Source organism: Podarcis raffonei, chromosome 9 (genome assembly GCF_027172205.1).
Source record: "Podarcis raffonei isolate rPodRaf1 chromosome 9, rPodRaf1.pri, whole genome shotgun sequence".
Lineage (NCBI taxonomy): Eukaryota > Metazoa > Chordata > Lepidosauria > Squamata > Lacertidae > Podarcis > Podarcis raffonei.
This window is the reverse complement of record NC_070610.1, coordinates 58910417-58926674: the sequence shown is the minus strand read 5'-3', so window position 1 is coordinate 58926674 and position 16258 is coordinate 58910417. Positions and strand designations below refer to the sequence as shown.

The following is a 16258-nucleotide window of genomic DNA, read 5'->3' as shown; positions in this document are numbered from 1 at the left end:
ACGCCCTAATCTGAAATACCTACGCATTTGGGGTTCAGATGTAATTATGCATTATCCCGCTAAGCAGAAATTGGGTGAACGTAGTGTCCAGGGAAAATTAATGGGCTACCAGCAGGGGGCGTACAGAATTTACATACCAGCAACTGGCAAATTTCATATTACCAGAAACATGATACAAACTGTAAATTGGAATGGAGTTGCTGTCTTCCAAGATACTGATGGTATAGATAATACTGAGGAAGAAGAGGAAGCAGCAGCAGCAGCAGCAGCAGCAGGAAATGGTGCTTCTGAATTAATGGAAAAAGACAAAAAGTCTGTTGAACCTAATTTGTTTGAGGATTTAAAGTCACAGACACCTGAGGGGAGGTTAGATTCTCTTGAGTTTTCTGACCGTGAGCTTAGCCTACAGGCATCTCTTCAATCTGACAATGATTTACAACCTGAAACTAGTGGTTCACTTAGTCCCATTAAGTCTGAGGAGTCTGACTCTCCTTCCGGACTGAGACGTTCAGATAGAAAGAGACAGAAGCCACAACGTTTTGCAGATGAACATTTTAATACTGTGTATGCCAATAAGGCAGTTTTTGAGCCAAAAAGCTACAATGATGTTCAGAAATTACCTAAGCAACAAGCTGCAAATTGGTATAAAGCTATGAACTCTGAGATAGCTTCTTTAAAAGAGCATAACACTTGGTCTCTTGTACCACAAACCCCAGATATGAGACTTATTGATTCAAAATGGGTTTATAGAGTTAAAATGAATGACAAAAATGAAGTTGTAAGGTACAAGGCTAGATAGTTGCTAGGGTTCTCAACAAATTACAGGTGAAGATTATGATTTGTGTTATTCACCAAGCGTAAAATTTGAAACAGTTAAGCTTTTGTTAAAAGATGCATCACAACGTGGACATTCTGTTTTGAAAGACATGTACAAAGTATGCTTTATGTTTTTGTTCCACAATGATGAACCGCAGGGGAAATGTTGAATGGTTTATTTAAATGTAAAGGTTCATCATTGTTGCACCCGATGTGTATGTCTTTAAGGGGCCAGAGCAAGGGCCAGAGTAAGATAACGAGACCCAGCTTTACAGCTGTGAAACGTAGCAGGTGCTGCTGAGTTGTATTTGATTAAGGTGTGTCAGCATTTGGGTGTAGTATATAAGGAGCAGCACCTAGCTCTCCCATTACCCTGGGGGATGGGTTGGTGGTTGGGTCTGGTTTGGTTGTTAATGTATTTAGTGTAAAAGGAGTTTTTGTTTTTCTTATTAAAACCTTATTTAAGTTATTTTTGAGTCCTTTCTTTTTAATGCAAGGTCTCCCCAGCAAGCTCTCTGCAGCGTTACCATACTGTAAACAACCAACACTTACATGACTTGTAATCCTGTCAATCAGTTTTTTTTAATAGTTAGAACAGAGCTTTACAAACTTTTCATTTTGGCGACACACTTTTTAGACATGCATCGTTTTGCGCCACAATAATTCAGTTTTGCATCATTTTGCGGCACAATAATTCAGTTTTACTAGCAAATCAGAGGTTAAACTAACCCCTTTCCAGCCCTGAGAGGCGACTGGGGAGCATTTGCATGACACACCTACACACTGCAGCCGACACACTAACGTGTTGCGGCACAGAGTTTGGAAAGCTCTGACTTAGAGCCTTTTCCTGGTACTAATGCTTACATTTATTATAGATTGAAAGTGTACCAAGAAGTGGCATTCTGTCTTGTGTGAGAATGGGGAATACCTGTTCTGATGCCTACTGCAGCACGCGCACTGCACCATCTAAAAAACAAAGTACATAGGCTTCTCTTGAGAACATTTGTGCAGTTTTTCAAGTAATCAAATAGATTAATTAAAGCTTGAATCATATACAGACTTACCTGCCATTAAAGCTCTGCGGGGCTTACATCTGAGGACACATGTGTCCAATTGCACTGCAATATTCTGTTATTTGGGCGAAACCTCTATTTAAAACACTTTAATATTTTAGGATATAAGAAAGGAGACTAAATATCAGGTGGTGAAAGTTTATTCCAAAGACTGGGAAAATACTGTCTACTGAACATGAATGAGCAATGGAATGCCTTTCTCAGCTGTTTGAAAAATCCAAGATCTCACTTTTGGTTATTTGTTTACATTATCAATCCTGCATATCTTCCTGCTCCAGAACTAATTCCAGTTACTAATTCTCAGGAACCACCTCAAAAGTTTCCTTTTATTGGCACTCATATTCCCAAATCAGACTGATCATATTTCAGCAGTAAAGTGGCATGTCCAAAGGATGTACTCTGCTTGTGACAGCTCTCAAGAACTTCCAAGTCAAGGCTGAGGAGGTTGATTTAATTCAGTCATATATTATCCATTAGTCCTCTGACTGCAATGTATTCCATGGACTTTCAGACTTCTGCAAGCCACTACGGGACACTGTGATACCTAGACAGTGCAGAGTACTGATTTATATGATTCTGGGGCCATTCCCTGACCCTTACACTGCTCCAGATGTTTCCATTTCTTCTCTTCCTTCATGTCCATGACCATCACTGCTTGCTTCAGTAGCCTTGTGTAGAAGTCGGGGCCCTGCCAGGCCAATGATCAGTGCTCCAATTGGAGCTGTGATCAGGATTCCCAGGAAAGCCACTGTCAAGACATCCATGCCGTATTTCATCTCTGTGTCCTTTTCACCTTGACTTCGGGCTGTATCTAAGGCAACAGAACCAATTGCAGCCTGGCAGGAGACAGAACAACAAAACCATCATTGTGAAGACACATAGAATTGTAGAGTTGGAAGGGATCGCAAGAGCCATCTAGTTGAACCCTCTGCTATGCAGGAATCTCAGCTAAAGCATTCAAGGAAACTGTTTTTTAAAAACCCACCTTCCGGTTCAGAGTCTCCCGATGCTGGTGTTACAGGGACAAAAGTGTGAAAGAGAGTCTCATGTGGGGATCCAACAGGTCCTTTCTTGTAGTATCTTCAAAGCTTGATTACATAACAGACCAGTCTTCATTACATAACAGACCAGTCTTCAAAGGTCCCTCTCATATTCAATCGCTATGATTGATGCAGAATGCACCAACTTGCCTCCTGAGAAGTTCATTATCAAAGCAATCGTTCGGGATCATAGCTGGCTTTCAAGAGCCTTAGGAGCACAATTCAAATGATCCATCTATGCTTCTAAAGTTCAGATGGATTAATCTTGACTACCTTTGGTGGTGCAGGGGCCCAATCGACCTCTAGCAATGTGCCCACCTTTATTATGCAACTCGGTTGCTTTCTTTTAATCGAGGGACAAAGAAAAAAGCACCAAGAACTGGGCCAGAATGCTCATCTTATGTTCTTCATGCTGCTGACTCCTGAGCAGGTGCCAAGCCACAACCAAATGGGAGCAAACCCATAGCAGAAAGGCTATGCTAAAGCTTCAATTCCCTTTGGTGGCCATGGTGTGTTGTGGGTTTGTATTACTGACTCCTTCGAAATATGACCCATTACCAGTTAGTTGCTCCCCAGGACTCGCTTATTAGATGGGCTAAAAATACCTATTCATAGTAGTATACCATAGTGTACCATAGCAAAAATACCTTTAAGTAATAGGCTGTTAACCCCCTTGTTTGTAGAACATACAGGTCTGTTACTGCATACTGCACCTGGATGGTTGCTTTGGGGATCCATGCCAGTGAAATAAATATTTTCTCCTTGAGGTCAAAGCCGGCACAAAACATCAACAGGAATGTTGTCACAATTCGGACTATCAGTGCAACTCCCAGTGTAGCCACACAAAGCCCTGCAACAGAGAAATATGACTCATTAGCCTGGCCTTCATCTTATTAGTAAGAACAACCAAAGGCATGGGTCAATAGAGACAGGCAGATATTACTCAGATGAGGCAGCAACAGCTAGATACCCTTTGCAATTGTTTTTGCAAACAGAGCCATCAACAGCAACACTATTTTTACTAATCTGTTGGCATCCTGTCTGCCTTCAAAATAAGAACTTAAGGTAGATGTATTTGTTCATAATAGCTAATTAATAACCTAAAACACCTAGAGTCAAACTGATGCATTTTTATCACATATGGTACCACCTCTGCCGGATTTCATCTTTGTAAGAAAACAGAAAAGGGAAATCTATGTGCATTGACTGAAGGCTGTAGGTCGCTTCCAGATCAGACGAGACAAACACGGAAATAAGATGAAGCAGTTTTGCAATGCAGAGCAAAACAAGACTGAATAGCCTCAGAACCCTGGGCCCAAATTTATATTTTACTTAAAATAATTATTGAAACATTGGAGTAATTAATGGAATTGATTAGGACATTATTAGTTTCTAGTAGCTGGGAAGTCAGTTAGGAGCAAGTGAGTTCAAAGCTGGCAAGTGCTGGCGTCAAATAGTGGCTTAGTCTCTAAGCTATGAATTGGGAAGTCCCCAGTTTGAATCTTGCACCTGCTATAAACTCCTTGGATGACCTGTTAGGGAGTTAGTCTCTCCTAAGGTCAGTTTCCCAACTACAATATGGCAATAACTGCCACCGACAAACTGGACTCAGGAAAGAAGATCATTACTCCATGGTCTCCACAGGTGAAGGGAGCTCGCTTCACTGCTCCTTTCCCTGCCAGAAAGAACAAAACTGCAACAAACACCCTGGAATCCCAATCCATCAACCAGGGGATTAAAGGCTGCTGGGTTGTGTGCATTTTGAGATTATGTTTGTGTGTGCATGCGCGCACGCCTGCATTGAAATCAATTCTAAACCATCTTGCTCATCATTGTACTAAATGGTTGGATTTCAGATAAATAAACCAACCTACCACGTAGGGCAGATATAAAGGTTACAACAACATACCGGTAATAACGTAAGATTTTTCACATTTTCTTACAAAAAGCTTCCAAGTTTTCCTAGCTTTGGAAGAAGGGCTCTGAACTGCCCTGAGACCTACAGGTATAGGGCAGTATATAAATAATAATAATAATAATAATAATAATAATAATACCCCTCAAAAGGTGAGCTAGTTAGTTCACAGAATGGCGGTGATTTCTTTAGGAAACCTACCAACTGTTTCAAGTCCAAGAGATGAAATCGATATTTCAGCTCCAATTAAACCAAACAGGAAGGGTTCAAAGATTTGCCAGGCAACCGCAACAATCTTTTCAACTTTCCTCTGCAGGGGGAGAGCAAAGACAGGCAGCATTGCAAGACAGGCAGCATTGCAAGACAGGCAGCATTGCTTCCCACACCAGTATTGGCCTGGGGGGCTGGAAACACATGTAAAATTACCCCTTCAATAATCATATCAGGCATGAATTTTAAAAGCTGTTCAAACCGTGCAAGTTTGATTCTATTTTTATTTATAAAACAGTATTAATTGACTTTCAAATATGTCCTGGAGGAACTATTCTGATAACTAGGCAACCCAGCCCCCTAAAGTGGCCTGCAAAAATGTTTATTTGCACCTGCTAAAAACATTCCTGTTTGTTGTTGTTGTTGTTGTTGTTGTTGTTGTTGTTTAGTCATTTAGTCGTGTCCGACTCTTCGTGACCCCATGGACCAGAGAACGCCAGGCACTCCTGTCTTCCGCCATTGCTGTTTAGACAAGCCTAACCCAGATGCTTAGAAAGTTGAGGCAATTGTAATCTGCTTTTAGTATGGTTTAAAGCAGTGGATGGCAAAGTTTTTGTGGCTTGGGCCGGTTCACGGTCCCACAGACGATGCGGTGGGCCGGGGTGCGTGCGCATGCACAAACGCTATTTCCGGCGCTCCTTCCGGCACGGAGGAGGCATGCACAGCTTCCCCTTGGCTGCAGGAGCTTCCTGTAGCCAATGGGAAGCCAGCCAGCGTCGCAGAAGGTGATCCTCACTCTGCTCCGCACTGGTTTAGCGCGGCGCATGGGAGCCGACCGAGCAGGCAGTGGGGGTCCATGGGCAGGTTGAACAACCCCCATGGACCGCTTGTGGCCCCTTGGGCCTTAGGTTGCCAACCCCTGGTTTAAAGTATGGTTCTAAGTTTCTCTTCGTTTTATTGTTTTAACTTTTTTGTAAACCACTTTGAGGGTTTTTTTTGCAATTGAGTGGTACATACATTTTATTAAAAAGATAAATAAATAATTTCCTGGTTTTTACTCATAAGAGGCGCTTGTCTTATGGGCAAAAAACAGGCTGGAAAACCTTTTGCAGGCAGCAAGTTCTGTTCCTCCTTTGCTTGTACTCTCACCTGTGTGGAATTCCTGGTTGCCAAGGCTTGTTTTTAAACGCAGGGCTGACTTGATAAGACAACTTAGATTATGCAAGACACACCTTTTAGAATAAATCCTGGCTGAATTGACATTTTTTTGGTGACGGTATTTAAGCCTATTTGTTCAACAGCTTGTACCAACATACCATTCCCTCTATTTCCAAAGTTTAGAGGCCACTGCTTTATGTAGCCAGAAAACTGCACCAGCTGCACAAGCTGCAGCCTCAGGGCAACGCCAAGGTTTGCAAAAGTACCACCCTGAGCTGCTGCATTTCCTATTGCAACATTTTGCTGCAACCCCTGCTTGTAATTGTCTATTTCCCTGACTTTCAGTCTCTAGGATTCACTGGCCCTGATCTTGCTCTAGACATTTGCAACAAATAGTGGGACAGAGATGCCCATTCCCATTCTCATTGAAAGATAGACCCAGTCAGTTCAATGGGATTTGTATCTGCATCAAGAGGAGAAAGCCCATCTTTGTGCACTAATCTCCTTTGCTGGCCAGCACAATTGTTTCCAGTGCCTAAGTTAATAATAACCAGCTACTGTAAGAAAATCACAACTCTCATATTTCGGAACCAGCGTGATTTTTGGACAGCGTGTTAACTGAACGCTCACCTTCTCATCAGACCACACCATACCAGCCAGAAATGCCAAGACAATTGTGCAGAGCCCACCGGATCCAGGGAAGCCAAAATACGTGCTGCCAAAAACAGCAAACACAGATAGACCCACCACAAAGAATGCTCTCTTGCATACAAGGGATGCCTAGGATCAGGAGATAAAAAATGGAAGACAGCAGAGAAAAATGTCATGCTACAGATGAGAAGAAAGCTTGAAGAGAATAAAATGTTAATAGATCTGCATGAGTGAAAAATCTATATTATTATTATTATTATTAATCACTTTTAAATATTTTCAGCTAAAGCATAGAGAGTTCTTTTTAACCATTCCCTGCTTCTCATGCTCCAAAACAGAGTCTCCAAAATGTTTTTCCTCTTTACCTGATCCTTGCTTGGGAAGTAGCAAACGAAAACTCCCAAAAGGCCACCAGCTACTATACCGACAGCAACTTCCAGCACACCACGAAAGATATTTTCAAGGATGGAGCCTGTTTTGGCAAAGCGGGAGAAGGTGGCTCAAATGGATTTTTGAACAATCTCCTTGCTAAGCAGGGCCGTCTTACCCATAGGCACTAGGGGTGCGGGACACCCGGGCGTCAGGGTCTCAGGGGCGCCAGGCCGAGAGTCTGGGGCCCGAGAGTTGAGTCTGGGGAAAAGCCCACCTGTCAGTCGGAGCACCACGGTAGGCTCTGTGCTGCGAGTTTGGGGGCGACCGAGTCAGCGAGATGCTGAGGCAGCCGGCCAGCTCCGCCCTCCTGCGCGCCTGGGACTGGGCAACCTGGGGGAGGGGGCACCGGGTGGATCTTTGCATCGGCACCACATATGCTTAAGTTGCTAAGGAACTACCAGAGGAAATATCCAAAGTGGTGATTAGCTTTATACAAAAGGTAGGACTATGGAAGAAAGCCACAGGCATTCTAATATAACGCTTTATGGCAGGAGTGGGCAATCTGTTGCCCTCAGCCACGTTTCATGCAGGTAGCAAGGTGGGCAAGGTGGAAAAGGAGGTGTTAGTAAGAGAGAGAGAGAGGAGGGAGATGAAAGGAAAGGAGGAGAGTGGAAGAAAGAGGAAAGGCTTTGTTGCATCCATTTTTTACTCCAGGCCAGCCTCAAAATTGGTTGCGCACTCCGGCCTTATGGCAACAGAATCAGCCTCCCACCAGCTTCCACCCTAAAGCACCAGGTTTCACAAGCAAAGGCGAGTGCCACTTCAGGTTGCAAGTGGGGTGCATTGTGGTTTTCTTATTCCATGCAAAGCACCCGTGCAATTCATCACCTGTATGTAGCAAACGATCGCATCAATAAGAAAGGCATATGCAGGTGCTCATCGATTCTATGAAGTAGCCAGGATACCTGAGGAGAAGGCCATCCCTAAGCAGGTATTGAAGCCCGTAATAGCCAGGATGTCATCAAAGCTCCCAGCAGCCATGAGCAAGGTGGGGACGCCCTTGTCAACACCATAGCCTCCCGCTTGTAAAATCAGCATCGAGGGGACAACTACAGCAGGGGACACAGCACCTAAAACAAACCTGAACAAAAACACACTATCAACCCTTCATGCCTGTTTGTGGGTGCATTTCCTCCACTTCCTCTTATGAAATACAAAAGTGGACCCCCTGGATACGAACTTAATTCGTCCCAGCGGTTCATACTTACCCTAAAAAGTATACACTTCTGGGTTTGCCGCGTTCGTAACTCAAAATTATGTTACCCGAAGGTAATGTAACCCGAGGTACCACTGTACTGATTTTTGATGTGTTTTCCCACAAACTGGCTTCCATCCAAACAGAGAAGAAGAATGACCTAGCTGCGTTTCAAGCCAATAATGCGTACAAAGCCTCAGCCTAAGGCAGCTTCCTATGCTTGCTAGAACTGCCAGAAGAGAGCACAGATACAGTGGTACCTCGGGTTAAGAACTTAATTCATTTTGGAGGACCGTTCTTAACCTGAAACTGTTCTTAACCTGAGGTATCACTTTAGCTAATGGGGCCTCCTGCTGCTGCCGTGCCGCCGCTGCCGTGCGATTTCTGTTCTCATCCTGAAGCAAAGTTCTTAACCTGAGGTACTATTTCTGGGTTAGCGGAGTCTGTAACCTGAAGCGTCTGTAACCCAAGATACTGCTGTACTATTTTACAATGCAGAAATTAAAGAAAACCAAAATATAAGTGGCAGGTGCACTTTCAATCAATGTTTTTCATGTAAGGTAGTTTCAGTTCAAGAAAAAGAAATACATCATTTCTAAGCTGGAAATGGGATGCGGGTGGTGTTGTGGGTTAAACCACAGAGCCTAGGACTTGCCGATTGGAAGGTCGGCGGTTTGAATCCCCGCGACGGGGTGAGTTCCCATTGCTCGGTCCCTGCTCCTGCCAACCTAGCAGTTCAGAAGCATGTCAAAGTGCAAGTAGATAAATAGGCACCACTCCGGCAGGAAGGTAAACGGCGTTTCCGTGCGCTGCTCCGGTTCGCCAGAAGCGGCTTAGTCATGCTGGCCACATGACCCGGAAGCTGTACGCCGGCTCCCTTGGCCAATAAAGCGAGATGAGTGCCGCAACCCCAGAGTCGGTCACGACTGGACCTAATGGTCAGGGGTCCCCCCCCCAAAAAAAGCTGTAAAAAGCTGCTCACCCTAACATAAATCCCCACTGCCAAGGCAGGTGCATGAGGAAGTGAGACAAGACAGCTGCCGCACATGCTTCCACCATGCAGGGCCCCACGCTTAATCTTAAGCAGACAGCCTTCAGTTTTTTCAGAGCCTGAAAGACAAGCATATTAACACATCAGCAGCATCAGTGCAGAAGAAAGTTTTTGCTCTGCTCAACTTTCATAATATAGGACAGAAGAAGGGTGCTTGGAGGTAAGGGATGTGAAGTTCATCTCTTTCTGGGATCAACAGAGGTTCTCACTACAAGAGCAAACAGGGATGGAGAGAAGAGATCAGGATATTATCAAGCGAGCATGTGGAGTTGGAATTGGTGATGGTGAAGACTACTTCCCCCTGTGAGCTGAGCTTACAATGACCTTGTCCAGAAGCCATGCTAAACCAGGGAGCCACAGTGAGCTTATGTGACACAGCCACAAGAAGTGGAGAAGCCTTCATTTTATATTAACCACTGCTTGCTGTGTCATCCAAACCTGGAGAAACTGTGGCTGAAACAAGCCAACTTCACTCCACAGTTCATGAAGCTGGTTTCTTGCAACAAACCATAGTTAAGACTAACCATAATCCAAGATTTGAACAATAGGTTGAACTGTGGTTAATCAAAAACAGACGCTCCCAATTTCTGCCTCACAACCACACCAGAAGATGGCACGTGAGGGATGTGTGTGAGAATGTCTCATTCTTGCATCCAAACACAACTCATAGCTTATTAAATTCTGCCATCTGAACATGGCTTAGAAATAGATGGAAATTAGTCATAGGTTCAAAAAGGCCATGAAGTGAACAATCAGTTCTGCATGGGGGTAACAGACTTCCCCACACAGAACAACTGTTTTCCTCATGCAAAATTTACAAGAACTTAAGCTTAAACCAAGCCTTATATGAGGAAAGGTTTAGGGGATTTGATATGCTTAGCCTGGTAAAACGGAGACTGAGAGGAGATATGATAAGGTAAAGGTAAAGGTACCCCTGCCCGTACGGGCCAGTCTTGCCAGACTCTAGGGTTGTGCGCCCATCTCACTCAAGAGGCCGGGGGCCAGCGCTGTCCGATGATAGCCATCTTCAATTATCTAAAGGGCTGTCACATGGAAGATGGAGCAAGCTTGTTTTCTCCTGCTCTGGAGGCTAAGACCTGAACCAATGGATTCAAGTTACAAGAAAGGAGATTCTAACTAAACACCAGTAAGAGCTATTCAACAGTACCATTTAATGCTCTACCTTTGGGTCAAGGCCAAGGCCAGCACGAGCCAAGATAATGGAGAGGGCGATATTTTTCAGGGCAACTGCCCATTTCACTTTGATCCGGACTATGTTACTGATCAGTGGGACATTTCTAAGGAGAAATCCAACAAGCAGCATTCCTAAAAGGAACAGAGAATGGGAAAACACACTGCCTGAAAAAATTCTGAATAAAATTAGATGCCTTCGCAGGTTAAGCATTCTGTCCTCACAGAAATACAGCCTGTACCAAAAGCTCAAGAGGAAGAATATGAGCCAGTGGTTACACAGGGGGGTAGATTAATGCAAATTCCTGAATTTGCAGATCTAATGGAAAATCCCATTTCCATACTCCTGGTATTCAGACAAATATGCTTCCCGGCATATAAATTTTCAGTTTAGACATACAACAGGTTCTCCCCTATTAGCTTCACAACAATCCTATGGGACTGGTTAAGCAAAAAGACAGTGTACCTGATCTGAAAAAGTCACATTCTCAATGGAACTTAAAGTTGACATTCTGTAGATCGGGAAAGTTAGCATATGTAGAACTACCAAGTCGCTCATTCATAGGACCATGACCTGATACAATCTATCTACTTTCTCAAGATGTTGCAGAGATGTAAAAAAATTAAACAACATGCTTCAGTTTAACTAAAAATAGTACCTTCTCACTCCAAGAGTTTCTTCAGCATCATGAAAATTTCTGTGAAAGATTTAAGTAGCCTAGAGGATACCTGCACTGTTAACAGAATGGATTCACATCAAGGTTGTCAACTGATTAAAGCTGATCTTTAAGTGAGTAATCACTTGCCCTTTAGCTGATTAATCAATTCAATTTAACAGTGCAAATGGCTTCTTGAGAATCTGTCAATTATTTTTGCTTATTAATTTTTACAGAAGCACCATTTCCTTTCTTTTTAACTCAATATTAAAGAAGTTCTCCAGGAATAATTTAGCCTACCCCCCCACCAAGAAAGAAACCCACCCATGCCAAAGCAATTAAAATTTGCCATCTCCAAATAAAATTGTTCCTCTCTAATTAATTAATTAAAGCTACATTTGATTAATCTAACAATTAAACTTAACACCAACAGGTTATATAATCTGACTGCAGATAAGCCTCCCTGTGATCTCTGCCCTGTCATCTCCACAAATCAAACCAAATGTAACAGCAAGATGATGGCAGGCTCATTGACAACTTACCAAGAAGGGGAGGGAATGGAGGTAGACCGGGAAGTTTAATGATGCCCATAAATTTACCACCAATTACAGCAGAAAAGAAGAGGAACAAAATTCCGAAGAAGTTCCCACCAGGAAGGCACTCTTGGCCTGTAATGGACCAGGCCACAGCCCAGACCAGCACCATAGCTGCCACTGGAAGAAGAAATAAAGTTGGAGAGGCATGAGTATATTTCTTAGCATTTGTGGATATGTTGCGAAAATAACTTCACACATTCCTGCCTCTTCCCTTTCTTTTTACATACCATTTGTCACGATTCTGGCAATTATGCCTTGTGGAGGACAGGCACATATTCGCCTCAGTTTCCCTGATGTCTTTGACTCAACCACAGGCTCTTGCGTTTGATGCTCACAGCTGTTCAGCAGAGCAGTCTCTTCAGTTTGCGTAGGACCATCAACAGCTTTGGAGTCCAAAATACTGGCTTGCTGAATTAAAACGAGAAAATGCTATCAACGATAACAACCATAATCTGTAGACTTTCACCAAAGTACCAAATCGCCAAGGCTGCAGTCCTCTGCATGAAATTGATGGGGCTTACTTCTGAGTAAATGCATTTAGGGTGGGCTTTGCATTTCTCTGAAGAAGACTCAGAATTTTAGAGCTGAAGGGGGTATTGGAGGTCATCTGGGCCAACTCCCTTCTCAATGTCAGAGGTTCTTGCATGTCAACGGAGGGATTTTCAGCAGGACCCCATCTAGATCAGATGTGAGTTGGAAGGGACCCAACGGTCATCTAGTACAGGCTTCCCCAACTTTCAGCCCTCACGATGTTTTGGACTACAATTCCATTATTATTATTATTATTATTATTATTATTATTATTATTATTATTATTATTATTTTATACCCCGCCCATCTGGCTGGGTTTCCCCAGCCACATCATCCCTGACCACTGGTCCTGTTAGCTAAGGATCATGGGAGTTGTAGGCCAAAACATCGGGAAGGCCGCAGGTTGGGGATGCCTGATCTAGTACAACCCTTTGCAATGGAGGAATATGCAGCTGGCCCATATGGGGATCAAACCGGTAACCTTGGCGTTATCAGCATCACACTCTAACCAACTGAGCTAATGGCCATGTTCCTGCCTGGCAGATTTTTCTTCAAAAATAAAAGTGGCTTCCTTAAGTATTATTTTTAATAAGCATGAATAACACAACCTAGAGCCTGCCCCTTAGCGAGAACACAATTGGGCAGAGAAGAAGACCCCAGGACTGAAAAGACAGGTATCTTGCTGTGCCTCTGGTACAGCAGGTTGAGAACTTGCAGACATCCAATGAAGCAGAGTGCTTGAAGATTCAGGACAGCCAAATTAAGTGTTTGTTCACACAGCATATTACTTAAACTATGGAATTCACAACTGCAGGGTGTTGGGCTTTGCCACCAACTTGGATGGCTTCAAAAGTGAATTAAACAAACTGATGGAAGAGAAGTCTATCAATGGCTTCTAGCCACAATATCTATGTTTTGCCTCCACTGCCAGAGGTAGTAAGTCTCCAAATGCCAGTTGTTGGGAATCACAAGTGGGGAGTGTGTAGTTGTATTCTGGTCCTGCTTTCAAGGTTCCCATAGACACCTGGCTGGCCACTGTGAGAACAGGATCATGGATCAGGTGGGCCATTGTCCCTATCCAGCAGGCTCTTCTTCTTACGTTCTTCTATTCAGGTCATCCATAGTTGTAAAAGATCTGAACCAGCAGTACCTGAGTTACTAGACGCATGGGAATAACATCTGAGCTTGCATTTGCAGCAGGTAGTGTTTCCTCACTCTCTGCCACCAGGTCCTCTGGCATTTTGACCAACCTAAGATAAAACAGCAGCAGCAACAACAAAAGTTAGAGTTACCTATCAATCAACAAATAGAACTTTCAGGTGTAATAAATCCTACCGGTTCCAGATTTTTTTTATCAGCATTATGACTTTCTGCTATTCATCTTTTTGAAAAAAAGAAAGAAAATTGCCCTTTCATGCTTGAGCTTCATCAGTGGTTGTTTGCACTAAACCAGGATTGGTGAACCTGTGGTCTTCCTTATGTTGCTAGACTATATCTCCACCATCCCTGACCATTGGTCATGCTGGCTGGCCGGAGCTAAAGGGAATTGGAGTCCAAAATCATCTGGAGGGGGGACAGGTTCCCCCCAATCCTGATCACAGGGAGGTATACACCAAACTATTTCATCTGAGGCATGGAAGGATGTCACCAGTTTTGTATCCGGGAAATTTTTGAGTCACTTGGAAAAACAGTGACATACAAATACAAAAGCAAGCAGCAATAAACCCAAATTAGTAAGACCTTTCAAAGTTGTGCAAGGACTACACACTCCCAGCACACTAATGCTCTTTCAGTGGGCAACAACAAGCTTTTCTAAGCACCAAATGCTTAGAAGTAATGAAGACCGAGGGGTCTCTAAATTATATTTCATATTCCCATAATTCAATGGCAGCTCCCCCACCCAGGTTAATCGTTGCTCTAAGCAGGGGTTTTTTAAAAAATCAGGATCATGCCTGGAGAGGAAAGGATTAAATGCGTGCTGCAGTCCTGAATAGAACTGCCCCCTTCCCTGCATCTAGTATTAAATTTTAAAAATACTGGTGTCATTGCTAGCTGTGCAAGTAAAGTCTAGGTTGACCCTAGCAGGCCTGCTATGTGGCTTATAGCATTCAGATGCCTTGATGGTGAGCATCTGAACGCACACCATAGCCCAAACTGTCAGTTTACACAACCTTGCAGGGCTGCTGCTGCTGGATTATTTGAAATTGGGGTGATATGCAGCTATATAATGTGTTACTCAGGGTACACTCACTGAAATGAATGAGAATGACTAAGTAATGTTGATTAATTCTAATGGGTCTGAGTAAACCTTAGTTGAAAACTACCCTGGGTGCACCAATGCAGTGTTGACCAGCCACATGCATACATTCTGTACTTAACTGCCTGATGAACTGTAAGTGGCTGGGGGTCACTCTGTTCCTTTGCTAACTGGAGAGTGTTTGTCAAAAAAGACTGATGGGAGCCAGCGCCTGCCAAGCCACAAGAACATGTGCTCATTCTCAAGAATGCCAAGCTGGTTCCTGCCAACTCTCTGGGTTCTGCTTTCTGCAACTAGATAGAAACGAAAGGATTGCTTTTCCCAACAAGTCAGAGCAACTGATTCTTAGAGTTGCCAAGGGAGGATGGCACGCCTGGAGGAGCCAATCCCCTGCCTACGTAAAAAACAACCCAAAATATAATGTAAGGCGCATCTGAGCGCACACGCCCTTCCCCCGCGCAGGGAAATCTGGTCGTCGGGTGCTCCTTCCCCTTCCTCTTAGCGGAAAGAAGGGCGTCATCACGCCTAGATTGCCGCTAATACCATGCGTCTGATGGAAAGCTTTCTTTGCCTCGATTTCGTTACATATGTGCAGACAGTATTATATTGATCAAGGTTTAAATGCTTTTAAATGATCGCTTTTTCTATGTTTTAGCGGTTCTGTAAATAGAATAGAATCGTGGGAAATAAGTCGGCCAGTTCCGCGGTGCGTGCGCTTTTGCGCACAGACCTGCTTCCAGTTCAGCTCCTGGGGGGTTGAAAGAGGAGGACGCGCGGAATAATCGTGCCTACCTAGGAAAGGAAGAGCCTCAGGCCTTCTAGAGATTGCAGAAAGGCGACGAGGGTGGCTGCTGATCCGCAGGCTGCCGGCTTTCTGCCGCTGCTAGCGGTGGGGGCCTAGAAGGCGAGCTCCCCAAGCCGTCCAAAACGCTGCAACAAGACGCGCGGGCAGAGCCGGCTTGGAGACGCCTATTTCGCCTGGGTTCCTTTGCCAAGCCTCCCTCCCAACGCTGGTGGCGCCCGCCCTTATAAGGGGCCCTCCCTTTTACCCATTTGGAGGGAGCGGGCTGCCAAGCTCCGCTTGCAGGGATCAGATGTAATAGCAAAGCGGCAGCGCGGCGGAAGATACCCCGCACCTTGGAAAGTGCTGGCAGATAAAAGGGAAGCGGACATCTGTTTCCAGGAAGCAACTGGCTGGCAGAGGGCAGCCCAAGGCCACGGTGCAAATGCAGCACCGTGAGTGGCAGGATCCCAGTGGCCTATTCCACTTCACAATAAGGGTGCACGCCAATTAAAGGTGACCTTTCTCTTAAAGCTGCCATTGCGCTCTCCAGGCCTATAGCAATTGCTTGCTGTTGCAGTGAGAGAGAGAAACGCTAACAAGGCGCTTTGAAGTGGTTTTGCTATCATTCTTCTTCTTTGGCGATCACTCGTAGCCGAGTAGGATTGTCTTCCATAAACATGGTTTTACCAATGAGTCCATAAG

The 16258-nt window shown here is 44.2% G+C and overlaps 1 protein-coding gene across 1 annotated transcript; it reads right to left on the bottom strand.

Annotated features, from left to right (window-relative positions):
* Positions 1–2161: 2161 nt before the first annotated feature.
* SLC9B2 (solute carrier family 9 member B2) lies at positions 2162–15943 on the bottom strand. Its single transcript, XM_053403930.1, has 12 exons — positions 15565–15943; positions 13666–13765; positions 12212–12392; positions 11931–12101; positions 10725–10867; positions 9473–9600; positions 8201–8376; positions 7229–7335; positions 6843–6992; positions 5046–5154; positions 3643–3779; positions 2162–2725 (listed from the first exon to the last, which is right to left on the bottom strand). Exons 2-12 carry the CDS (start codon positions 13753–13755, stop codon positions 2486–2488), a joined length of 1632 nt encoding a protein of 543 aa, XP_053259905.1. The 5' UTR covers positions 13756–13765; positions 15565–15943; the 3' UTR covers positions 2162–2485.
* Between the last annotated feature and the right edge of the window lie 315 nt (positions 15944–16258).

What these genes read in the sequence shown, in the direction of transcription:
- SLC9B2 (XM_053403930.1), bottom strand. Translation starts at nt 13,755, where the DNA reads ATGCCAGAGGACCTGGTGGCAGAGAGTGAGGAAACACTACCTGCTGCA. An exon ending in CAGTGGGGATTTATGTTAGG is followed by an intron (nt 8,377 to 9,472) that starts GTGAGCAGCTTT and finishes GTTTTTGTTCAG; the next exon opens with GTTTGTTTTAGGTGCTGTGT. An exon ending in TGGTGTGGTCTGATGAGAAG is followed by an intron (nt 5,155 to 6,842) that starts GTGAGCGTTCAG and finishes CTCCCCCTGCAG; the next exon opens with AGGAAAGTTGAAAAGATTGT.